This window comes from Schistocerca gregaria, chromosome 4 (genome assembly GCF_023897955.1).
Source record: "Schistocerca gregaria isolate iqSchGreg1 chromosome 4, iqSchGreg1.2, whole genome shotgun sequence".
Classification (NCBI taxonomy): Eukaryota; Metazoa; Arthropoda; class Insecta; order Orthoptera; family Acrididae; genus Schistocerca; species Schistocerca gregaria.
In genome coordinates, this window is record NC_064923.1 from 587,783,243 (window position 1) to 587,811,113 (window position 27,871).

The window sequence follows — 27,871 nt, forward strand, 5'->3', positions numbered from 1 at the left end:
TGTCTCCCATATTGCATCCAGGTCGGTCATTTTGCAAAGCCATTTTGTTTTCTGAACACACAACAAAATTGTGCCAGTGTTCCAAGTCTTGGGTTGTGATGTCTGTGTCAGTATTTCAGGTTGGCAATCTTGTGTCAGCCATGTTTTATCCAGGTCGGCCATCTTGCATCGCCATCTTGTATTCTGATAACATAGCGAAACTGTACCAGTATTCCAAGTCAACCAGCATGACAAGGCACCATTTTGAATTTCCGTCCAATTTGTACTTAGGACAACAGACATACTCTCACACTAGTGCAATTGCTCTGTTTTTAAATTTCCCACCAATATTTGAATTCCCACCAGCAATTGGCCCTTATCAGGGAGGGAGTGGTGGGCAATGCGATGGAGGAGAAAGGTTGGGGGGACAGAGAGGAGAAAGCCTATGGCTGATCAGTGATGTCATAAGTGACCTGGGCCAGAACTGTTCTAGAATGCCTAATGAAAATATGTCAATAATGTAGACATCACAACCCACTTATAACAGAAATCACAAGAAAAGTTGATGCATCTGACTGAGAGGACAGGAATCTGTTGTATTCAGTAATGAGGAACTTAGTACAGTTTTTGAAAAATAGTGGGATTTGCCTGCAACAATTCTGATGTATCAATAAATCCCTCCATAGGTTTTAGGCCAGTTGGTCTAAAGCAATATAGGACTCCATATCATTTGCAACCTGTTGTTGAAAAGAGTATTAGAGAACAGTTGGGTGCTGGGAAAATAAATGCATTATGCAGTGTTCGGTCTTCACCTATCATTGCTGTCCCTAAACAGACACAAGATATGGGAAAAAGCACCGAATATGTGTCAACTTGAGTGCTTTGAACAAAGTAAGTACTCCAGATACATATACCCTCCCACGAATACGCTGAACATTAGAACATTTAGGCAACTTACAATATTTCATTATGTAAGTCATGAATTATCAGTATCACCAAATACTCGTCACCTCAGCAGATAGTGAGAAAACTGCATTTAAGAATGCCTTTTGGATTACAAAATCTGCAGCGTTTTGCTGATTTATTGCTGAACGTCCTGAAACCATCCATCCATCTAGTGTGTTAAGATGACATCATAGTGTTTCCCTGTTCCATAGAGGAATATTGGAAGTAACTAAGAGCTGTACTTTCATGTACACAAAACGCAAACATCAGTCTGAAATTAGGATGATGCAAATTTGCAGGGCCACATGTTAGGTGCGGCCACCTGTCCACTCACAGGGCGAATGGGCGAAGGCCAGGCGGCCAGTCTTCACACTGGCCCTCCGCCTCGAGTAATGTGAACACGTCACCAACCGCTAGTCATTGTGCTGTGAGGGTCGATGTACTGCATTGGGTGCACTAGGTGGTGCCTTGGAAGCAGAGCCCATGGGCAAAACAAGTGACACATGTGGTGTCCCGTGCAACGCACCAGATTCTCCGCAACTGCTACACCCCAAGGCAGCAGCCTATAAGTGGCTGACCACAGCCAACAGCACACACAGCTGTTTGGAAACTGCGGCCAGCTCCTCCTGTGTCTGCATACAGCGTGCATGCATCCTATCGATCCTGGCAAGACTAACTGAAGAAGTGAACTATAAAAGCAGACAATCCTAGATACGTGACTTGCTACACTCCTAGAGTGTCACCAATGGACACAGATGCGTTAAAGAGCTATGGAGCTGGCTGTTCAGTGAGCAACTATTGAGCTCTGGTCCTCAATGCATACAGCTTTGATACTAATGATTATTTCTGAGACGTTATCGTAGATAGTTCAGCATTGACGGAGAGCATTTAATAGTATTTAACCTCATCTGATGTTATGGAATTATAACTGTTTTATTTATTTATATTTCTTTTTGCGCATAGTCATCAAACAATGCCTTTTGCAAGTGTCATATTGTTACAAAGTTGTAGTACACGTTATATTGCTGTAAAAAGGTTTAATACATAACACATATAGCTACAAAGGTTCATACATAATATACAGAGTTTAGAACTCTTTAGTGAATACAGACATTTATTTACAAGAAAAGTTTTTAATTTATGTTTTAAATAAATCCCCAGTACATATTCTTACTGATTCTGGGAAGTAGTTGTACCACACTGAGATATGGACTGTGGCCTGTTACCTTTAATTTTGTTCTTTGTCTGTAACAACTCTTCTTATTTCTTGTGTTGTGATTATGTACACCATAGCATTTGGGTGTGTCACCCGGATGGCTTAAAAAAAAGTGTTGTAAGACTATATATATACGATGACTGTACAATGAGATACTTATTTTTGCTAAGAGCAATGTGACTTGTATCCCTGTACCACAGACCATGCATCAGCATAAACCTCTTTTGTAGCACCAGTATTATGTTCAGTATTCTGAAAAGGATAGTTGCTACTCACCATATAGCTGAGATGCTTGTGTGAGTTGCATTTGCATGAGTGTGTGTGTATGTTGTCTATTTCCAATCAAGGCCATGTTGGCTAAAAGCTCACTTTGGCAGTCTTTTTATGGTGCCCATCTGCGACTCAGATTCTCCACTATATGGTGAGTAGCAACTATCGGTTTCATGATATTGTTTCATTGTAGCCTAGATTTTCCATTGTTCAGTATTCTGCTGAGATGCACATTAGCAGCACAACCCCACAGCTCTATCCCATCACCTACAAATCGAAAAACTACTCATATTACATTGGTTTTAGTGTTTTATTACTCATATTTTTTTATATTTGGTATAGAAAACACAGTGCATATTTTCTTCCATACATAGTTAACATGGTTTTCCCTCCAAAGACTGCCATCTATTTGCTGACCAAGAAATTTACAGTCTTCAATACCTGCATAATATTCCACAACTATCTCCTACACATCTATGCATGAGTTGGCTAGTTTGAACTCCAGTAACTGTGACTTTGTGGTATTTACTTTTAGCTCTCGATTACTAAAATATTTAGGCACCTCAAACACACTGTGTGTTAAAAATATGTTACATTCTCCTCATTCTCAACATAAAACAGTAGATAGATGTCATCAGCCTACGTAATTATATGGGCATTAGAAGGATGTATATTATCATTTACATACCCAAGGAAAAGAAATAGTACCGATATTGATTCTATTCCTGCTTGCACACCATGCATAACTATTTCAGTTGCAGACAGAATGTTGATTTTTCTGGCCCCATTTCGGTAATTTATGTTTGTGTACTGTTTATGATTTTTAGGAGATTAGATAGAAATTCAAGACATGTATGCATGATATTGCAAGCCCTCAGTTTCTGCAAGAGAAGAGCATGGATAACCAGGTCAAAAACCTTTATGGGATCTGAAAATATGCAAACAGCATGCTTTCCTTCATCTAGATAACTATAGACTTGATGCTAAGATTCTGTGGGAGCTGTTGTGGTTCCATGACCTTTTTGAAATCCACACTGGGGTTTTGCAAGGACTGTGCCACTATCACTGATTCAAAAGTCTTACTAAATGTAGGAATCAGATATATTGGTCTGTAGTTGATGTGTTCTCCTGTGTTCCTTTTTATGTATTGATCTGACAATGCTCCTTTTCTATGCATTAGGAAACATACCTTCTTTGAGGCTACCATTCGTGAGATATGGAATTGGTTTGACCACAAAATTTGTGAATTTTTATATTATTATGCTAGAAAGATCATCCTGAACATTTTCGTGTTTGTTTTTCAGCTGAAAAATTATTGTACTTATTTCTTGTTCTTCCCTTCCTCAAATTCAAAGTCCTTACCTATTGTGTAGCAGTGTGTTGGGATGTTTACTGGATCTGTGTCTGGATTTGGGGTGTGAGCTGGGGAAATAAACGGTTTGTTAAGAATATTACAAACACGTTTTGGTCTTTCATCAGTGGAGCTTCATGTCTGATATTTATTGCTTTCCCTTCTGTATTTGTGCTTCTTTTATGGTATTTATTCATGAGGTTCCAGGAGGCGTGGCTTACATTTACCGACAGTGCTGTTGCTTCACTATGGACTTGTTTCCTAAGATTTAGGAGTTCTATTTTTAAGCTTTGCTTCTCACTGGTATGTTTTTCTTTGGAAATGTGCAGCTCAGATGATTTGTACAGTATATAGAGGTCATGGATATTATGCTTAAGCTTCCCTAATCTAACTGATACTATGAATTTAACTCTTTTTCCCCACTGATTGAGAATTGTTTTTGTTTTACTTGAACAAAAAGAGACAAAACTGAATAGAATTGAATACATTTCATCCCATTTATTACTTGATCCCTCTAATTTTTGTATCTGGTTATGCTATTAGATTTCGCTTCTGCTTAATTATTTTTTCTGGTGGATCCACATTTAAGTAATCAATTTCCTGGAAATAATAATCACAGTAGTGGAATTCCATGTTGCTAAACTTAATACTATATTCATCATATTCTCTAATTATTGCAGTCTGTCTTATCAGAGTTTAAATCTGAAGTTAATGGTGCCACATTTATAGCATAATATGCATTCAATAAATCTGATAATTTTGAATTACTAATATTACAATAATTTTCAACAATATTTAAATCATCCAGTATTGTGAGGTTAATGGGCCAAACTTGACCAAATAGCTAACTGAGGCTGTTGATAAAATGATCCAACTCTCCATTTGGTGAGCGATAGACACCCACCACTTTGTGTTTCATTGTGCTGTTCATGAAGGTTTCATAATGTATAACAGTGATAGTTAGTTTAAGTGACCACAATCTGCACTACTGTTCCAGAAATAACTTGTTTTTTACTCTAATACGTTGATTAACATAAAGAGCTACCCCACAGCTTTATGATACTGCCTACAGTAATTACTTAATAGGGAATTGTAATATTCAGGGCCACCATGAGAAACGAGCGAGCAGAGGACGATGAAACTTTGTGGAAACATTTGTAAAGACAGGCAGGAGAGAAATAACGAATAAACCATTGAAAGAAACGCATTTTAATTTCTAAATAAGAGGGTGACATCCGTCAACTGTGTATCATATTTATGTTACAGGTGACAAACATTGCTGCATGTGATGACCATCTGCATCCATGATAGTCTGGAACCATGCTAGAGAATGCTCTGCTGCTGCCCCAGGCAGCAGTGGACTATAGAATATTCAGCTGTCACGACATAGCTCGTGTGCTGCTTGAAGACTGCACACTGCATTCAACATCATCAACTATGACCAACAGAAACTCCTTCAACAATGTGTGGTGCCATTGGCTATCAGATTCTTCCAGAGGAAAGTTCAAAATCGCCAGCTAATTTGAACTTCCGAATCATGTTCTTTGAGGCTGGTGCAGAAGGAAGACCTCTTGATATTTTTTTAATATGCTGATACTCATGAAGAGCAGCATCACTATTGCTGTTGTCTTGACAGAACAGCTTTACGAGTAAAGCCCTGCTCATCTTGTCCAGACCCATATTGACTGTAACTGTAATGCACAATGATGTATCTATTTCACCCTTACATCACCTTACAAATACCAGCACTTAATGGCAGTCATGACACTAATAACACAAATTCTGTTCTGTACAGTAGAAACATCCTTCCTATAACGTTATGTACACATATAGTGAATAGTTTTCTACCTGCATTGGCTCAAGTAGCGGAAGTTTAATTATAATCATCTTGTGTGTAAAGCAGAGTGTATGTATGTGTATATATCCAGAATCTCCTCCCAAATCCCTGGATCAATTTCAACCAAATGTGACACAGAAACAGCAGACTGGAGGCGATGGGCAGGGATAGAGGGGATGGGCGAAGACGGGACAGGAAAGAGGAGCAAAGGGGGAACAGAAGTGTGTGAACAGAGGGAGGAGAAAAGGAGATAAGAGCAGAGAGGGTGGTAAAAGAGAGGATAAGGAGAGAAGGATGAAGAACGGGTGGATAGAGAGAGTGGGCAGAGGAGATTGATAGGGAGGAGGACAGAGTAGATGAACAGGGTGAAGTAGAGAGGAGAAGGTGTAGAGAGAGGAGACAGAAGGACATGTATAGGGAGCAGGTGAGGACAAGGTGGACAAAGAGAAAAGGGGGAGGGGTAAATGGAGAGAGAGAGAGAGAGAGAGAGACAAGGGAGGAAGAGTTGATGGACAAAAAGGAGAGAGATGTGGAGATAGAGAGAGAAGGGGGAGGCCGAGATTGACAGAGAGAGGGCAGGAGGCAGTGGGAAAGGGGTGAGGAGAAAGAGACAGTCAGAGAGAGGTGGCAGGAGGGGATGGGAGGAAAGAAGTAGGAGGAGTAGATCGACTGAGCCTCTGAAATCCCATATGTAGCCAAGGAAAGGCTTGACTTCTTCATATTCTGTAGCCGCTATTGGAGCAAAAGAAGATAGCTTCTACTCGCATCATGAAAAAGCACACCCAATACTTACCTCTTACAGACATATGTTTCCTTGAGTTGGTGTACAGGACATTAGACTGACTCATAAAATTAGAGTAGAACGATACTTTTCATATAACATTCACCCCAAAGGCTCAATATGACATACAAGATCATAATATATTTTATTCATCACAAAATCATCATGTCTCTTGTTTTCGTTCCTTGAGACTGTGATAGTTCTTTGACAGTCAAGCCACTGCCAAACTATGACATCAACATCTAAGAGACCTTACCCACAACAGGTGAAGCTGTTTACTTGTCATCACACCTGGCTTTTTTCTGGAATTCTGCACCTTCGTTTTAATGTCTGCACATACAAACACTAACATCCACACACAGTATATGTTGTGTGACTTACTCCCTGCTTAATAATATTCTGTCACGATCATCTTTCCTTGAATTACAATAGGAGTGTGAAATGTAGTTTGTGGCGCACGGCGCACGGCGCCAAACACGCATACGACCATCATTGGCACCAAGGCAGAAGCGACTCTCATCGCTGAAGACGACATGTCTCCATTCGTCCCTCCATTCACGCCTGTCGCGACACCACTGGAGGCGGGATGCACGATGTTGGAGCGTGAGCGGAAGACGGCCTAACGGTGTGCGGGACCGTAGCCCAGCTTCATGGAGACGGTTGCGAATGGTCCTCGCCGATACCCCAGGAGCAACAGAGTCCCTAATTTGCTGGGAAGTGGCGGTGCGGTCCCCTACAGCACTGCGTAGGATCCTACGGTCTTGGCGTGCATCTGTGCGTCGCTGTGGTCCGGTCCCAGGTGGACGGGCACGTGCACCTTACGCCGACCACTGGCGACAACATCGATGTACTGTGGAGACCTCACGCCCCACGTGTTGAGCAATTCGGCGGTACGTCCACCCGGCCTCCCGCATGCCCACTACACGCCCTCGCTCAAAGTCCGTCAACTGCACATACGGTTCACGTCCACGCTGTCGCGGCATGCTACCAGTGTTAAAGACTGCGATGGAGCTCCGTATGCCACGGCAAACTGGCTGACACTGACGGCGGCGGTGCACTAATGCTGCGCAGCTAGCGCCATTCGACGGCCAACACCGCGGTTCCTGGTGTGTCCGCTGTGCCGTGCGTGTGATCATTGCTTGTACAGCCCTCTCGCAGTGTCCGGAGCAAGTATGGTGGGTCTGACACACCGGTGTCAATGTGTTCTTTTTTCCATTTCCAGTAGTGTATATCTTTCTTCTCGTAAATATATATTGAAATCAGGGAACGACTGGTTTTTAACGAGGGTGCTATGGCCAAAGATTTCTAAAAAGCTCAAATCAGGTTAACAACTTGCGATATATTATCAGTTTTTTTTTACTGCCTTCGCTTATGTTTGAAAAAACTTAATACCAGTTTATCGTGATAAATACAAGTATTGGCACAGTTAATGAAAGATTATGTGAAAAGCGTATGAATAGTACTTAGAAAGCTGGAATCTGGAATTTCTAATCTGAACTATCTGACATGTGGTCTCATACGAGAAGATTCATAAGTTGCCCTATATGACCATAATCATACGATTTTTTTTTACTTAGCTGGATCTGTGACAACTTCTACATTTCTACATTTCAAAGATGGACACTGCAGAATCAGTTTGTCTCAGTTATAATCATGAAAATCGTTATGAACCATACAGTACCTCTAGAGAGTCAATGTATTGACAAACAAGTGTAAGAATCCTGCTGCCTGAAGACAGTGATGCAAGATGTTCTTGTCATGAGCATGCAGTAGGTCACTTTTTGAATCTTCTTACTGACTTCAATGTTGTTTATGAGCAGGTTGAACAGGAATGGGCGTAGCACAGATCCTTGAGAAGCACTGTATTTAATATCCCTGATTTCAGATCTGCATCCAGATTCTATGGTCACATACTGCTTTCTGTTAGTGATATATGATTTTATCCATTGCACTGCATGTCCACATATACAATATCTTTCAATTAGTGCTGAGAGGGTGATTGCATGAAAAACCTTAGACAAATCCAGAAATACTGCAAATACATAGTATCTTTTGTGTAATGCATATATAACATTTCCTCTTAGGCTTGGGATGGTGGTTTCTGTATATGTCCCTTTTTGAAAATCATTTCTGTTACAGAATCAGAATACTGCGTTTCCCTAGAAATATGGGCATCCTACTGTGCAAGAGCATCTGTGGCATTTTTGAGGCACCAGAGATTAAAGATACTGGCATGGAGTTCTTCAGGTCATCTTTGTCACCTTTCTTGCATACTGGTACTTCTTTTCTTATTTTTAATTTTTCTGGAAATATTGCTTCTCTCAGAATGAGTAGTTTGCTATATCAAATAGAGGTTTCATTATTTCTTCATTCACATTCTTTATTAAATAATTTGGTATTTCATTATTTCCTGTACAATGCTTGAATTTTAGTTTCTGAATTATTTTATGTCATTTTCGCCCACAGATTTGTGTAATTTCCAGGTTTGCACACATCTCATTTTTGTGCAAATCTCCCATCCGCACCATCCATATGATGCCTTTTTGCACATCCACTTAAATTTCCAGTGGCGCAATTGCACATGCGTATTTGTGCAAGCATAATTTCCTGGAAATAGAGGACATGCACAAAGTACATTGCTACCTGCCTTCAGTGGAAATCTTTGCACTTTTTAGCAGATGTCAGGTAGTTGTGCCCCATGTGTGTTTGATTGTGTAATGTTTTCAGATTATGCTCTGGAGCGAATTATGCGCAATAATGCCTATTCTGTCAAAACATTCTGCAGTACATTTAAAATGGCAGCACCCACACTGGCCATCCCATCACATCACGTCATGGCGCTGTCAAGGTTTCTCAGTAAGAACGTTTTGATGGATGATGTCATCTGTCCATTATTGAGCATGTGACCCCTAAGCTCATTTCCTCCTGATACATGGCCAAGTGCAGATCTACATATTTCGTTTCGTTGTGGGCTTTGTGGTTAATATCAGTTGCTTTTTGTTCGTTATTGTCACAAACTGTTTCTCGTTTCATTATTTCTTTTACTTAAATTCATAATAAATGATGTAAGATTAACTGAAGCAGTGAGGCAGCAATGTGAATTGTTGGACATGAGCATACTAAATTGCTTGCCAGATACTACACTTTACATTTTATCATGAAATTCGTTGCAGTATGGCTGCAACTTGATGTGAAAAATGTATTCTGGGTAGAACCAGTTTGATTGGTAGGTGAAATTTGTTTGTTTTTTGTCAGGCATTTGTACTGCTTCATAGAGAGATAGACGGAAACATTTATTAAAGACTGCAAATTGTTTGTTTTTACAAATGTATTACATATCAAGTAATGTAGTGCACTCACGTCGTACAATTTAGACTGCTGCCTCACTGCTACAATAACTCTTTCGTAATTTGTTATTAATTTTAACAAAGGAAACAATGAAACGAATCGATTTATAGCAAATAACGAAGAAAAACAATTGGTATTAACCATGAAAACCAGAATGAAACGAAATCCAGAGATTTGTATTAATACATGGTCGTGTGTCGAGATGGATGGCATCAACTGGCAAAACTTTCTTCCCGAGATACCCTGACGGTGCCGTGATGTGACGTGACGGGATGGGATGTCCATTGTGGATGCCGCCATTTGAAATGCATTGCAGAATGTTTTGACTGAACGGGACGTGGCGTGACCTAATGGCCACTGTGAATTGGCCTTAAGGACCTACCTTCAATACTTCTCAGTTTCAGGAATAATCACTGAAATGCTTTGTTTTGAAATGAGGAATAAATATCACAAACTGGTGTATAAGTAGCCATTTACTAGATAACAAAATTTTATTGACAGGCTTATCGCTGCAGTTTCCCAATAAGAAAATATAAAATATCGCTGTGGCATCCTCTAAAATTTGAAGATAAAACATTGTCATCACTTCGTATTTCTCATATTCTATTATTTTTTCTCTACCTGTAGTCGACTTTGTGTTTCGCCTTTTCACCAGAAGAAATGCAGTAGAAGTGCTGCATTAAGAAACAGAGAAAAGCACAAGTCAAATCGTAAGTAATGTGTGCACAATTAGGTGCACACATTACTTACGATTTGACTTGTTCCCTTAACAGGGAACCGGTCAGTAAATCAAGTATCAATCCTGATGTATTGAGAGATTCTAATTTAACACCCATAAACTGCAACTTTAAATCTGTATTGAAAGGTAAATTTTGTATATTTCACCAAAATATCATGAGCCTTAGAGGAAAATTGGATCTTTAGGGTCTCATGCTAAATGAAAACCAACATCATATATTGTGCTTTACAGAACACCATGTAAGGTCTGCCATGCTCATGCCCCATCTGGAAGGTTATGTTTTACTGTAGATCAAACATAGAGAAAGGTGGATCTGTAATTTATGTCAAAGAGGGTATACCTCATAAATCACTTGACTTAAGTATTTATTGTGAAGATTTTATTTTTGAAGCATGTGGATCTCAAATTTTTGCTGGTAATAAGCGTACTATAATGATAACAATTTATAGGGCTCCTGCGGGGAAAATCTGTATTTTCATAAAACAGCTTGAAACAGTTTTGGTAAAAATATATTCAAAGGCTAAGCAGTTAGTCTTTATGGGTGACTTTAATGCAAACTTCCTTACAGGCAATACCAGTAGACGAGAATTGGAACATTTATTGGAAACCTTTAACTCCAATAGTTCAATTTCCTACCCGAGTGACAGATACCAGTGTCAAGCCTACTGACAACACCTTTATTGATCAGTTTAGTGGTAGTCTTAGCGCTGTATGTCAAATTCTTAATGGTCTGTCAGACCATGATGGGCAGTTGCTAACTTTTACTGCCTTATGTTCTGGCATTAAAAAATATAAACCAGTTATTAGGTCCTTCAGAACAATCAGTGTGGACACTTTAGAAAATTTCAATCAGCTCTTGCAGCAGACTGACTGGAGCCCAATATAAAGAACTGTTAATATTATATTCAACCTATTCACAGATGAATTCATGTCCCTCTTTGAAGCAGTATTTCAAAAGAAAACTACTAAAATCAACTCCCAGAATTGCATAATCAAGCCCTGGGTTACAAAAGGGATAAAAATTTCATATTGTTGTTGTTGTTGTTGTGGTCTTCAGTCCTGAAACTGGTTTGATGCAGCTCTCCATGCTACTCTACCCTGTGCAAGCTTCTTCATCTCCCAGTACCTACTGCAACCTACATCCTTCTGAATCTGCTTAGTGTATTCATCTCTTTGTCTCCCTCTACGATTTTTACCCTCCACACTGCCCTCCAATACTAAATTGGTGATCCCTTGAAGCCTCAGAACATGTCCTACCAACCGATCCCTTCTTCTAGTCAAGTTGTGCCACAAACTTCTCTTCTCCCAAATCCTATCCAGTAACTCCTCATTAGTTATGTGATCTACCCATCTAATCTTCAGCATTCTTCTATATCACCACATTTCAAAAGCTTCTATTCTCTTCTTGTCCAAACTATTTATCGTCCATGTTTCACTTCCATACATGGGTACACTCCATACAAATACTTTCAGAAATGACTTCCTAGCACTTAAATCTATACTCGATGTTAACAAATTTCTCTTCTTCAGAAACGATTTCCTTGCCATTGCCAGTCTACATTTTATATCCTCTCTACTTCGACCATTATCAAGTGTCTCATTCCCTAATCTAATTCCCTCAGCATCATCCAACTTAATTCGACTACATTTCATTTTCAATTATCCTCGTTTTGCTTTTGTTGATGTTCATCTTACATCCTCCTTTCAAGACATTATCCATTCCGTCAAAATGTTCTTCCAAGTCCTGTACTGTCTCTGACAGAATTACAATGTCATCGGCAAACCTCAAAGTTTTTATTTCTTCTCCATGGATTTTAATACCTACTCTGAATTTTTCTTTTGTTTCCTTCACTGCTTGCTCAATATACATATTGAATAACATGGGAGAGAGGCTACAAACCTGTCTCACTCCCTTCCCAACCACTGCTACCCTTTCATGTCCCTCGACTCTTATAACTGCCATCTGGTTTCTGTACAAATTGTAAATAGCCTTTCGCTCCCTGTATTTTACCCCTGCCACCTTCAGAATTTGAAAGAGAGTATTCCAGTCAACATTGTCAAAAGCTTTCTCTAAGTCTACAAATGCTAGAAACGTAGGTTTGCCTTTCCTTAATCTTTCTTCTAAGATAAGTTGTAAGGTCAGTATTGCCTCACATGTTCCAGTATTTCTGCGGAATCCAAACTGATCTTCCCCGAGGTCGGCTTCTACTAGTTTTTCCATTCTTCTGTAAAGAATTCGTGTTAGTATTTTGCAGCTATGGCTTATTAAACAGATTGATTGGTAATTTTCACATGTGTCAACACCTGCTTTCTTTGGGATTGGGATTATTATATTATTCTTGAAGTCTGAGGGTATTTCGCCTGTTTCATACATCTTTCTCACCAGATGGTAGAGTTTTGTCAGGACTGGCTCTCCCAAGGTGGTCAGTAGTTCCAATGGAATGTTGTCTACTCTGGGGGCCTTGTTTCGACTCAGGTCTTTCAGTGCTCTGTCAAACTCTTCATGCAGTATCGTATCTCCCATTTCATCTTCATCTACATCTTCTTCCATTTCCACAATATTGTCCTCAAGAACATCGCCCTTGTATAGACCCTCTATATGCTCCTTTCACCTTTCTGCTTTTCCTTCTTAGCTTAGAACTGGGTTTCCATCTGAGCTCTTGATGTTGATACAAGTGATTCTCGTATCTCCAAATGTGTCTTTAATTTTCCTGTAGGCAGTATCTATCTTACCCCTAGTGAGATAAGCCTCTACATCCTTACATTTGTCCTCTAGCCATCCGTGCTTAGCCATGTTATAAGGCTACCACCAAATTTATTCTCATCACAGATGATACATCACTTGTAATTGAAAAAAACACTTGAAAATGTTAGTGCATAATCTGCCAACTTGATGTTCCATGACCTCCATAAGTGGTTCAGATCCAATGGCCTAACTTTAAATCTAAAAAAACCAGTTCATACATTTCCATGGGCCTCACAAAGTTCAGGATGACATAAGTCTAAGCTGTAATGATAAAGATATACATCTAGTTCTTTCAACAAAATTTTTAGGTCTCTACATTGACAATAAATTAAATTGGTCTTGCCATATTTTGGACTTGAGAAAAAAACTTAGTTCAGCAACTTATGCTCTATATATTATAGCAACAACTGCTAATAGTGATGCTGTTAAGGCTGCTTATTTTGGCTATTTCCATTCATTGTTATCCTATGGCTTAATATTGTGGGGTAAACAACCATTGGCAAATAAAGTATTTGTAACTCAGAAAAGAGCAATTCGAATTATAAGTGGAGTTAATAGGAATCATTCATGCAGAAATCTTTTTAAAACACACAAAATATTAACAATGACCTCACAATATATCTTATACCTTATGTGCTTTTCAGCTAAGAACCTACACATGTACAAAACCAATACTTCTTATCATGACTATGACACAAGAACAAAACATTACTTTCATGTTGACAGAAAAAACTTGAGTCTGATACAAAAGGCAGTATACTACTCAAGCATAAAGGTGTTTAATGCACTCTCGTCTGACATAAAAAATCTTACCAGTGAAATGCCAAAATTTAAGAGTAAATTGAAGGAATGTCTTCTGGAAAAAGCGTTTTAAAATGGTTCAAATGGATCTGAGCACTATGGGACTTAATTTCTGAGGTCATCAGTGCCCTAGAACGTAGAACTAGTTAAACCTAACTAACCTAAGGACATCACACACATCCATGCCCGAGGCAGGATTCGAACCTGCGACCGTAGCACTTGCATGGTTCCAGACTGTAGCGCTTAGAACCGCTCGGTCAGTCCAAAAGCGTTTTACTATCTTGATCAATTCTTTAAAGTAACATTGTAACTTAGATGTAATACTTTACTTGTAATATTTGCTATTGCCACTTTGTAACTCAATACATCTTACACCAGTATGGGAATTCGTGCTCAGGCAATTGGCACTATCAAATTCCTGCTAATGTGTAGTTTGTAATACGGAAAATTGTAATTTATTATTTTATCGTTTTATACTTCTGTTTACCATAGAAAATGCTTAAGCCTGTAACTATTAACATACTTTGTTTCTTATACACCAATTGCAATTTACATTTGTTAGTGTATACAAGTAGGCTACTGTGTTAATTTATATTGTGGCTCGTTCCACATCCATGCAATTCTGTTGTATACCTGATCTACGGAACACAAATAAATAAACAAATAAATAGAATTTCCCAAGCAAGGAAGGGAATTCATAGCAGACTGCCTGCACAATGAGTCAATATGAGGATGCGAGAACGCCGGTGCGTGCATGCGTTCTTTCCCTTTTATTCCCGTGCATCTGCGATTGTGCACGAGGAATGAGGAATCGTGTGGACTTACCCTATGATTGACAACCAAGTTCTCTGTGCGCAGGCAGACCAAGGAGGTTGGCGGAGGAGATTGTTATGTTTGACCTGATGTGTCTGTGGTAGACGTCCGTCACAGGCGTCTAAAGCTAGCGAGATGAGGGATGCTCAACTATCTTACCTACCGATAGATGGCTCTAGCGTCAAGCTACCGTTAGCTGTAGACGCCTGTGTCTGTATGCGCCACATAAATAGGTGCACATTTAAGATAACAGAAACAGTACGTATCAGTATACTTTAATTTAGCTGCTAACGACTCTTCACTGGCAGTATCCGTCAAAACCACAGTTAACTTATCTTCTCTGATGATGCAGTTATTTTTCATAGCTGTGAATGTTGATTCGTCGCGATTGATAATGCCGATCCTTTGCTTGAATCTATTCCGAGTGATTTTGTTATATTTGTAGTTCCCTTGCCCGTCAAAGTATTTCTTCTCCAATAGTTATCACACACCATTTTTGTGTATGTGACGGTCTTGATCCATACTGTGATAGTTTACTTATAGTTATAATGCTACTTATAGTTACAATTGCCAATAACGTTGTAGCATGCTCAGCATATTCGGTCAGAGGGATAGTTGCCCTCTGTAATTAAAAAAAAAAAAAAAAAAAAAAAAAAAACTGAGGTAATGGATCAACAACGAACTTAAACGGGTGTCTTTCGACGTCCGCCCAGAGCAGTTACAACGAACGAAAAAAATGAGATAAAAATAATAGCGTAAAGACTACCGTTTTTGGCTAGTATTGTCAAGTGCCTGGGTTCAATAGCCAATGAGTACTCACTGAAGTTTTTTATCTGGTGGAAAGATTTGGAAGGAGGTTCCTTCTGTCTTGGGAAACCAACAGAAAAGCTACTTGAATATAAAAGGAGCAAAACTGACGGGCAAATCGCAAACGTAACGGTTTACGTCGAAAGGCTTGCTTCAGGATAGGTGACACATTTGTTAACAGCAGAAGCATCGGCCTATATTTTTTCGGGTACCGAGCGAGATGCTCTATGCATTACAACTACAGATCTTATTCTTTCCAAGATTCCAGACCAGTTCTACAGAATTTAGGTAGAAACTGTGTGGCGGAACTAGGAAGGGAACCTTTCCTTGCAAGATTTTTTCACTATAGTTGGGTCAAGCCTGTTCTGCGCACTCATTCTCCGACAACCAATATGCGTTCAGTACTATTCTCAGATCTCTGCTGTGAAAGTGGTTGCCATAGTGAGCATTAAACGCGAGCGTAGCGAGTTATTCACTTCTCACGGTCGATGGTAGAGATAAGCAACAAATTCCGCACAGGCAAGTGAGAATCATAATTTGCAGCAACCATGCTTTTTCCTGGCGCAGAGCACGTCTATGCGCTTACGGCAATCGTCGCTTGAAAGCGGCAAACAGTGCAATCCCCGTCCATATCTCGATCTGAGCGAACAGCCATCATTCGTACATCAGACTATAGAATAAGCAGTAAGCAGGAGTTGGAATTTCTTTGTCGCTCCGTATTACAGGCGTCGCAAAGGATCATGGTAATGTGACCGTAGAGTCATCTATTGTTTGATCCTGTAGTTGAGCGTGACCCGAGACACCTGGACTCGCAAAGGATCATGGTAGCTTGACGCTAGAGCCATCTATCGGTAGGTCAGGTAGTTGAGCATCCCTCATTTCGCTAGCTTTAGATGCTTGTGACGTCCGTCAGTGTCTGTATAACGTGGATGAAAGAGTGGTGATAGGGAAGGAGTGTTACATTGTTTCAATATGCAGTTTATTTCAGGAGCATTTGCTTTTTATCTCTTCACAAATTTGGTGAGTTGTTAATTTTTTCATTCATAGATCATGTCGACAAGGATGTTTGACATTTCAAAGCTTAAGAACGAAAATCGGCTGAATGATTCTAACCTCAGGACCAGGTTATTATTAACAGCAAGACTTCGTACACAGAATACTACACGGTTTTGTTTATACAATCATCCAAAGAAATTTCATCATGCAAAAAGCGAATTTTACACTCCCGCATTTCGGTACAATTCATGAAACACATACACAGCAGGACGCTACAATGTTTGGTTTACACGCGAACTTCCCACAGGACTGCGTGAAAAAACGAGTGACATGAGATGTTGGGCCCGGAAAGAGGATAAAATGTTAGTATTGCACCATATAGAGTTCTGGTGTAATGGTTTCCAGAAATCTAAAACATTTATAATGTAAAAGTGGGTTATGAAAGGACAATTCATTATTGTTTATTTCTTACTTTTTAGCAGTCCCCATATGGATGTTATGTAAGTTATCTTTCGTTGTAGGCCTACATAGCTTGTTGTTTTACGTACTGATTTTAAATAAATTTACTTCGGTAATCTCATTATCCAACAGGGTTACTTATTGTACAATTTTATTTCCTGGGAGGAAGCGTTGTTTTGATTTTTTTTCTTTATTCTTGATTGGTAAAGGCAAGTTCGGTCTTGATCCTGTTCTGTGGTTGTGGAAGAACGTTTAGTGCAATAATTACAAGATGCATAACATTACAATGAGCCTGCAAGCTATTTTGAATAATTATTTTTTTCAATCAAAATTAAATTTGTCATTTCCCTTCTTCACGCTGAAGTGTATGACAGTAGTTTTCGTTTTGTTCAGTGTAACTTTATTGTGTAGTGACCAATTGCACTTATTTTCCTATACCAAGGTTGTCTGTTCTTTGGCGGAATACACGACTGAGGATTGCTGGGCGTTGGGCTTCAACAAAGCCAATTTGCTGTGTTCGTCGTGTGACCAGCTGAAATCTTTTGATCTGGATCTTATCAAGTAGGTAATTTTTGGAATATTGAGAAATTTACTGCATTTTGTGTCTTCAGTTACATTTGTTAGATAGTAAAGTAACATAAATTTGCCCCTGTGTCATGGAATTGGTTTAGGGCTGCAACTATTAAAAAATTTGTAAAGTAACACTTTTCAGTTCATACCACATCTCTGTGGCAATATTTAATAGCACGACACAAAAAACACACTTTTGTTTTTACAGCATGACTATGGCACATGGTGATGTTGGCTCAGGTGTCTGAAGAATATGTGAGAAATATGACGGCTGAGGGAGAGGGAGGCAAGAGATGTTGGCTAAGAGGTTGGATAAGACAGATATGGGATGGGGTGCTGGCAGCTGCTCAATGTTTTGGGCTGCTGGGAGAAATACATAGAAAATAGTACAGGCCTTGATAAAAGGTCGAGGGTACGAGTTGAGTAAGCCAGGGTGGAACTGAAAACAAACACAGGAGTTTTAGGTTTGTGACAGTCAGTAGGTAGAGGAAGATGGTGAGGGCTGAGGAATTCTGGAAACAAAGACAGGCATTCTGGGAATGGAGACAGTGTTGCAGGGGAGAGTATCCACTTGTACATATCAGATCACTTAATTCTGTATCTACATAGACATTCTGCAAGTCATGCTACAGTGCATGGCAGAGGATACACTGTGCCACTACTTGTCATTTCCTTTCTCGTTTCACTCGCAAACAGAACAATGGAAAAAATGACTGGCTGTATGCCTCTTTATGAATCCTAATTTCTCGCCTCTTATCTTTGTGGCCCTTCCGTTCAGTGTATGTTGGTGGCAGTAGAATCATTTGAGTCAGCTTCAGATGCCGGTTCTCTAAACTTTGTCAGTAGTGTTTCTCAAAAAGAGTATCATCTTCCCTCCAGGGATTCCCACCTGAGTTCCTGAAGCACCTGTGTAATACATGTTGTTCGACCTTACCAGTAACAAATTTAGCGGCCCGTCTCCGAATTGCTTAGATGTTTTCCTTCAATCCAACCTGGTACGGGTCCCAAACACTCAAGAATAGGTTGCACCATCATCCTATATGTGGTATCCTTCACAGGTGAACCTCTCTTCTTTAGAATTCTCCCAATAAAAGATTGTGCAGTAGATGTTGTTGTGTGGCGTGAGTGAAATGATTGAAAGATTGCACAACATGTATATTCAGTAATTTGTCTGTTGTCTACTTGTGAAAATACTTCTGCTGTCTGTCCGAAGTTTTATTTTCATGGGCGGATTGCAGAGTTTTATAGTGATATATTTCACTCTTTTTCTCTGCCAAACTATGTAAGTTCACTGGATGGAGGTAAAGATTAATATGCTTTCCAGTGTAGTATATGTGAATATATCTCTTTTTGTACTCCTAAAACTTGCAATGGATTGTTGGCAAGAAGTCTTATAATAGAATAAATGTATTGAGAGACTGGTTAATATTTCACATTTAAACAGGTACCTGGAAGATGATTGTGTGTGTGTGTGTGTGTGTGTGTGTGTGTGTGTGTGTGTGTGAATTGTATATATAATGTGGGGTAGTTTCCTTCAGAGATGGCAGAATTGCTTAATTTTGTGTGTGTATGTGTGTGTGTGTGTGTGTGTGTGTGTGTGTGTGTGTGTGTGTAGTATGCGTTTCCCAGTTTTAAGGTCAAGTTTTACATGACTCATTTCTTAATGATCCTGTGCACAGTAGTCAGTAGACTGTTCATTCTATTCAGTGTGGCATGTACAGGTTCGCAGAGGGTGGCAGTAAATCAGCAAATCTTGTCATTGATATCCTTAGTTTTAACCCTTTCTTGGATAAAATTCATTTTTTACAGATTTTTAAAATATTAAGGTAATAACAGTTTCTTTTCAGTCCCATTATTATATTTGCACCACCAAAATATTTTTTAAGTTCTCCATTTTTTCACAACAGGAAGTGGGACACACATGTCCCATGAATCAACGCAAGATGCCTTTTCTGCTGACTGACTGAGTTTGTAATTTTATTTTTTTAGCCATAAACAGGATTTTGCAGAGAATAAAATAACTACAAATTATACATGCATGTAATCTTTTTACTTGTGTAGAGCCAGTGTAAAAAATATTCATTACATTTCAGTTTTCATGATACATGATCAATACTTACAAAACTTTACATGCCATGAAATTTGGAAAAACATGGTGTGGCACAGAGCAAACAACTTTTGTTCTCTTCTCTTTAGAGTTTGCGCGGCAGATTCTGCATCGCTTCCTAGTGCCACTGTCTTTCGGTACATGTTTGCCTGCGTTCACGAGCCGGACATCATCTGGCACACTAGAGACTCCTCTCTTTGCTGGGAAGAAAGTGGGCATTGATCCCCTCTTTTTCCTGGATGAATACCCATTAATCAGTTGTCTTGCTAATCTTTACAAATAATGTGTGCTGGGACACATGTGTCCCACTAATTTTATTTCGATTATAAGATAGTACAGCCACTGAGAAGTACATTCCACACTGTATTTGTGCTAAAAAAGATTATTAAGTTAATAATATGATGAATTACCTACTTCAGACATCGCTGGAAAGTGAGAAATCATGAAACTGAACAATGACAGAAATAAGTGGCATTGCAGCGGCCATATATATACACGCCAGTCAACAAAAGTAGTCACTGCTTCTCTATTGCCTTTGCAGTGCAGTCCCAATTTTTTTCTTAGGTTCAGTACAGTCGTCCCTAGATAGCAGCACCGTGCAGAGCTGCGCAACATATATCCCGACACTCGAACTGGCTCTTAAAGTTAGTGGGACATATATGACCCATCAACCGCAAAAGGGTTAATGATGTTCTGTACCTTTCCCCCCATTTCTTGTGCATACCTATGTAGCAACTCATGATCATAATCTAATTATTTGATTCCTATTTATTACTGTTAAATAAGTGTGGATGATTCCTCTCACCTCCAGTCACCATGGCGCTCAACTCTTTTTGTGAGAACATGTGCGGAAAGCTTGAGTCCACGAGCCATTGTGGCATTCATCTTTTCTCTGGAAGCGTTACATTCCATATTTTCCTTTTGAGTTTACCTCCAGCGAATGCCTTGTCATCTCAACCATATCTCTGGTTTCTTGTTGCAGTTGCTCAATATTTCTTTTTTCATTAAATCCTACATCTGTTTCAGTATAGTTACAGATGGCCACCATTGTATGGTTTGACCTCCACTTTTATCTTCAAAAATTTTCAGTGGTGTGCGGTGCATGGTGAATGTCATACAATACTTAGTGTGGTAGTCAATCCAAGTGGAAGGTCATCATATACACTTATGTGATAGCTTCCTTACTGCAAAGGGACATAGTGGTGGTGTCCGCAGCGTTACCTCCCCATGAATGTCCAGGAGTATGTGTGTGTAATATTTGGTACACTGGTAATCTGGACAGTGACTGCAGTGCCAGGTTGCTGTTACATATGCTGATCAGTGACTATGTGGAGTGCCTTCTGTGGTCAGTTGGTGACACCATTCGGGAGTAATTTCACAGAGAGAATCGCATAGCCATCTCGTCAGAGGAGCTGGTTTAGTTTATTGCAGAAGAGTTTAACCCCAATATTTTACCTTTTATAATACAAATTGAAATGAAAACAAAACTGATGCGGATAGAGACAGACAGAGAGAGAGAGAGAGAGAGATACATATCTTAATTCCTGTTCTACATCGGGACTGATAATGAGTCATTCTCAGACAATAAGAAATAATTTTTTTATTGATGAAATAGAAAACAAATCTGGCAGTGACACATAAGTAAACAAAATGTGAAACACACTGATGAGAATAGTTTCCCCCATTCAGTCATGACCACTGTTCAGCTGCAGCAAACTTGGCAGTCACAATTACTCTTCCCCCTACCTTCTCCTCCCACAACACACACACACACACACACACACACACACACACACAAATATGGTTAAGTGTATAACCTTCCATGAAACCTTTAACTTGAATGGGTGTAAATATTGAAAGGCCTGGTGTATGTTTGTCGTGTCCAACAAGGACTTGAAGATAATGGAGTGGACACCAGACCATGTATCTTGAGTTTTGAAGGTAACTTATTACTGAGTAAAGGTAAGATTATAAATAACCAGTGTGATGTGAGATGTTTCAGATGTCTGAAGTGCGTCCACATGTCATCTAGTCTGTCAAATTTACCTATCTATGGAGATTGTGTACAGCTAGTACATGGTGATGTCCCTTGTGTGCTATGCCTTACTGCACCAAATGTGGTTCACTTCTTAACCCCCACCCCTCCCCCACCTCCACCCCTAGTCCCTGTTCACCAACCTGTTACATTTATATCAGGGAATGTAAGATACAGGAGTTCAAGGTCTATGATAATTTAACATTCTGGAAGAATGGGAAAAGTAAAATTGCCTTTACACTTTCCAGATGGTATAAACTCACAACTATAATTTGACCCATTATCTGCAATGAGGAGGAATATTCCCTCTCCAGTTTTTTCCTGTGCCCAAGTGACCACCTTAATTCATCCATCTGTGTAAGTGAAGGAACTCCTGCTTCCCTCCCTGTCTTCCCCCTTTATCCTCCTCTTGCTTCGTGTGTATTAGGGACTCACAATAAAGATTTTCGTACACCACAACCTGCAGACATTGGGCTGCAGAACAACCAACTACTCATCTGTTCCAGACTCTTACCTGGACACTTCTTCTATTGAATCTAAATCTCAAAAGAGGAGGAAAGGAAGAAAAAGGCAAAGGTGGACCCAGTATCCCCAACTGCCTTGGGTCCCCCCTCTACCATTATCGATATTAGGCAATTAGGTGTCAACCAACAGGTGGTAATAGCCCAAACAGAACTGTGATTACGTGATCTATTCTTTTCACACTGCCATTAGACACACTGTCATAACCGAATGCCGTTTTAGTGGCTATCTTTACCATCTTGCTGAACTGAACTGACACTTGCTCTCGCAGTACTCATTGACTTGTATACTTCAGGAAATCGGATTGCACACAATATAAACATTATTCATAACTAATGCGTACTACAAAATGAGATGATATATAGAGGATTCAGAGTAGTGGTCAGTAATGAAAGGGTATAGCTACATAACCTCGTCACATTATAGGAGACATGCATGTGAGCATTTTTGTGGCCTAGGAGTCAGTTTTCTGGACAGGAGTGCATAGGGCATAGCAGCATGTTTGTTATGCTGGCAAAAGCTGGCATCAGCACACAATGCAGCAAAGAGGTTGCGAGGAGATCAGAAGAGGCCAACAACATACTAGCACGAAATGTGCTGCCAGCGCCCTCTTGGCTGCCAGTATTTAGATTTTCTCCGCGGACCGGAGGGGAAGTCTGTTTGAGTCTCTCACACCGAGGAAGTCCCAGTGTCATTAGTCGCAGACCAGCGGGAATCGCAATAGCGGTTAGTTCTGCCGCTAACTCAGAGACAGGCAGCACATATCAACCAATAAAAGTATACACAGCACACTTTGTACTTCACCAGCAGTGACGCTAACGTGGACTATACAGAAGAGCTCGTACTGCAACAAATATCTTGAGTTAAGTAAACTTCGCATTTTTATGAATCAAGAACTCAGTTAATGTATGCGTACAGTCTGTGTTAGAGAAAGAGGATATGGGCCACCAAACGACATCCTCTTATTGCTTATATGGTACAGCTCTACAGAGACAACGAGACTACATAAAATTTGTGGTCTTAGAGTCACCAGCGAGTGTCCATAGCGTGTGTGGTAAGAGTCTAGAGCCATGGGAAGAAATAGTGCAAAACAATTTTTCATATTACAACTTACCTTATGCAAATTTTGTATGAACAAAAGAACATTTTGCAAGGTGTGGCTACAAAATTAAAGGGACTGATGCTGTGACAGAGGAAGCAAGCATCCCCAAAGATGAATGACCAATAGCTGTGAAGCACGAAGCCTTCTCAGTTGAATGCGTCATCTGGTGTCTGTAGACAAATCATTGTGGCTGTGGCCTTCGTGTGTAAGAGCTGTTGTTTTGTAGTGTTGGAAAAATAAGCGTAAAAATAGAGCAATGAATTATTATGAAGTGTCAAGTAAAACTTGGAAATCCTGATACTGAAAACTATCTTTTACTAAAAGAAGTGTATAGTGAAGACTGTTAATCAAGTACGCAAGTTTATGAGTTGTTAAAGTGCTTCCAAGACGGCTGAGATGATGTGGAAGGTGACTCTTGCCTGAGACACACTTTACCATTATAAATGGATGAAACTATTGAAAAAGTAGGTAATATAATTCAGTTTGACTGTCTGTTGAGTATTTGATTGCTTGCTGAAAGTGTAGGAATTGACAAAGAATGTGTAAGTCAAATTATGTAACCAATTTAACATGAGAAAAGAATGCACTAAACTTGTACCGAAAAGTCTCACGATTGAACAAACAGAAACACATGAACATGTTTGTGTGAACACTTTGAATATCACTGAAAATGATCTGAGAAAATAAGAAAAAAAGACCCTAATTGGGGAACAACAACTCATGGTTCTGCATTAAGACAGTGCATCCGGCTACTGATGTACTGCATCCCAGTGTTAGACAACCACCTTGTTCATGTGGTCTAGCTCCATGTGACTTTTATCTATTACCCAAGGTCAGCTCTGCATTAAAAGGAACAAAATAAGTCCATTGAAGCAGTGAAAGAAAAAAATTGCCCATGTCATCAATGCACCCACAAAAGACAACTTCCATCACTGTTTCCATCAATGGAAAATTTGCGTGGAGCATTGTAGGCATAGAGGAGGGGAGTATGTTGAAGGTAACAGTAACTGAAGATTTTACTTTTTAAAATAAAATGTTTTGCAGTAGTAATCCCATGGTCTTGCTGGTCTTCCCATGTTTACTATCTTTCGGCTCGCTGTCTGCAATCCCTCAACACTCTCCGTGTCCTGAATGGTACCTCCTCGAGAGCGGACCAAGTGGTCCTTCTCCGCCTCTATCACGCCTTAGTGCGCTCGAAATTGGACTATGGAATCATAGTTTACTCCTCCGCTCGGCCGTCTATTCTTCGGCGTCTCGACTCGATCCGCCACTGTGGATTACGTTTAGTGTCTGGAGCTTTTTACACCAACCCTGTGGAAAGCCTTTATTCTGAGACTGCTGAACCTCCGCTGTCCAATCGGCGAGCTGTCCTTCTAAGTCATTATGCTAGCCGTTTGTCTTCCATGTCTGCTAATCCGGCTCACGACATTTTTTTCTACGCCTCCTTTTTAGGGTATCCAGGCCGCTCTCCCTCCCTACTACCACCAGGAGTCCGCTTCCGTTAACTTCTCCATTCTCTTTCCTTCCTCTTTTCTAAAACTTTCTTGACAACTTGGGGTACAGCACCGCCATGACTCCGTCTCCAGACCTGCCTGCTCCGTGACCTTTGTCAGTTTTCCCAAGGATGGTACCCCTTCACTTGTTATTGTCGGGCATTTGCTGCTCTGTGCGCACAAATGAACGATGCCACATTTATTTACACTGATGGCTCAAAAACATTGTTTGGTGTAGGGAGTACCTATATTGTTGGCAACACCCCAAATCGATTTCGGCTTCCCGACCAGTGTTTGGTTTATACTGAGGAGCTTTACGCTGTTCTCCAGGCTGTTCAATACATCTGTCGCCATCAGCGGATACAGTATGTTATCTGCTCAGACTCTCTCAGCTCTCTCCTCAGTCTCCAAGCTCTCTACCCTGTCCACCCTTTGGTCCATCGGATTCAGGACTGCCTCCACATTCTCCACTTGGGGGTCGTCTCTGTGGCGTTCCTCTGGATCCCAGGACATGTTGGTATCTGTGGAAATGAGACGGCCGATATAGCGGCCAAGGCTGCAGTCTCTCTTCTTCAGCCAGCTATTTGCATGATTCCCTTCACCAATCTACGGAGTGTTTTATGTCGTCGTGTTGCTCTTATATGGCATGCACATTGGTCGACACTTCCCAATAATAAATTGCGGGATGTGAAAGCTCTTCCCTGTGCTTGGACCTCGTCCTCCTGAATGCGTCGTCAGGAGAAGGTAATTTTAACTAGACTCTGGTTAGGGCACTGTCTTTTTAGCCATCGACATCTTTTAAGTGGCGATCCTCCCCCACTCTGTCCCCACTGCTCTCAGCTGTGGACGGTAAGACACCTTTTACTTGAGTGCCCCTATTTTACTCCGTTATGCGCCCGTCTAGAGTTGTCACCTAAAATATCATCCATTTTAGCAGATGACACGCGCTCAGCCGATCGCGTTCTCGAGTTTATTAGGCATCTTCAAAGCTGACCTGATTTCTGTCTTACACTGCAGAGTTGTCCGGCTTTGGGAGATGGAATGGCATAACAGAATGTCCAACAAACTGTGTGTTATTAAGGAGACTATGAATGTGTGGAAGTCTTCCATGCAGGCCTCTCGCAGGGAATCAGTTATCCTCTGCCGGCTCTGCATTGGCTATACGTGGCTAACGCGTGGTTACCTACTCCGTCGCGAGGACCCACCTCAGTGTCGCTGTGACTCCCAAAATGACAGTCGTCCACCTCTTGCTGGACTGCCCTCTTTTAGCACATTACCTTTGTCCCTCTGTGTCCTCCACCCTAGTACTTTGAGTGGAGGTTTTAATGTGTTGCAGAGTGGCTGGCATTCCCTTTTTATTCTTGTGGTTGGCCAGCCACTGTAATCTGCTTTCATGTTTTACTTTCTTCTGTTTCTAGTGTCTCTCTGTTGTTTTCGTGTCCTCTTTTTGTTCCTTTTAATGTTCATTGCCTTCCCTTCGTTCTTGTGGCTTTTCCTTTTATTCTGTTTTGTGTTATATGTTTTGCCCATTTTATTCTCACACTTGTGGCATCGTTTTATTAGGAACAAGGGACTGATGACCTTGTAGTTTGGTTCCTTCTCCCGTCTTTAAACTAACCAACCGGAGGCTTGGATGTTCCCCTCAAGGCCACGACTGACAACCTGCCCTATCATCATAAAGCATTATTATATATTCTATGTGTATGTCTATTTTTGAGCAATTTATTTTCATTGTATTACGATGACAAATCCAGTATTGTAAGATAGTCTATGGATAAATGATATGAAATATCTACCCATATTTCATAATTATATAGACTCGGGTGACAAAAGTTGTGGGATATCTCCTAATATTGTATCTGACATCCTTTTGCCTGGCATAGTGCAGCAACTTGATGTGGCAAGGACTCAGTAAGTTGTTGGATGTCCCCTGCAGAAATATTGAGCCATGCTGCCTCTGTAACTGCCCATAATTACGAAAGTGTGGCGACTGCAGGATTTTGAGCACAAACGTACCTCTTGATTATGTCCGATAAATGTTTGACAGGATTCACATCAGGTGATGTGGATGGCAAAATCACTTGTTCGAATTGACCAGAATTTTCTTCAAACCAGTTGCCTGATGTTGTGGCTTATTATTATTCTTCAGAATTCCATCGTTGTTTGGGGACTTGAAGTCCATGAATGGCTACAAAGCTCTCCAAGTAGTTGAACATAACCATTTCCAATCAATGATCAGTTCAGTTGGACCATAGGACCCAGTCCATTCTATGTAAACACTGTCCACACCATTGTGGAGCCTCCACCAGCTTGCATGGTGCCTTGTTGATAACTTGGGTCCATCGCTTTGTTCTGCGCAATACTCAGATCGTACCATCAGCTCTTGACTTACAAACTGAAATTAGGACTCGTCTGACCAGGACATGGTTTTCCAGTCATCTAGGGTCCAAACGATATGGTCACAAGCCCAGGAGAGGCACTGCAGGTGATGTCTCACTGCTACCAAAGACATTCGCATCAGTTGTTTGCTGCCACAGCCCATTAACGCCAAATTTCGCCCCACTGTCCTAATGCGTTCGTCATACGTCCCACATTGATTTATGTGTTTATTTCACAGTGTTTCTTGTCTGTTAGCACTGACAGCTCTATGCAGACACCACTGCTCTCGGTTTTTAAGTGAAGGCTGTTGACCACTGTGTTGTCTATGGTGAGAGGTAATGCCCAAAACTTGGTGTTCTTGGCACACTCATGACACTGTGGATATCAGAAATTGAATTTTGAAATGGAATGCCCCACGCATCTAGCTCTAACTAACATTCCACATTCAATGTGTTAATTCCAGTCATGCAGCCAAAATCACGTCGGAAAATGAGTGCAAATGATGCCTCTGCCATTGCACTGCCCTTTTATACCTTGTGTACCTGATACTACAATCATTTGTACATGTACATGTC

The 27,871-nt window shown here is 40.4% G+C and overlaps 1 protein-coding gene across 1 annotated transcript in view; it reads left to right on the plus strand.

The window, feature by feature from the left end:
• The first annotated feature begins 16,490 nt into the window (after window positions 1–16,490).
• Window positions 16,491–27,871, plus strand: part of LOC126267075 (selenoprotein F) — a 58,548-nt gene continuing 47,167 nt past the window's right edge. Inside the window, exons 1-2 of the mRNA XM_049971936.1 lie at window positions 16,491–16,653; window positions 17,531–17,649. Coding sequence (XP_049827893.1) covers window positions 16,606–16,653; window positions 17,531–17,649 — 167 coding nt within the window. The 5' untranslated portion in view covers window positions 16,491–16,605. The remainder of the gene's footprint in view (window positions 16,654–17,530; window positions 17,650–27,871) is intronic.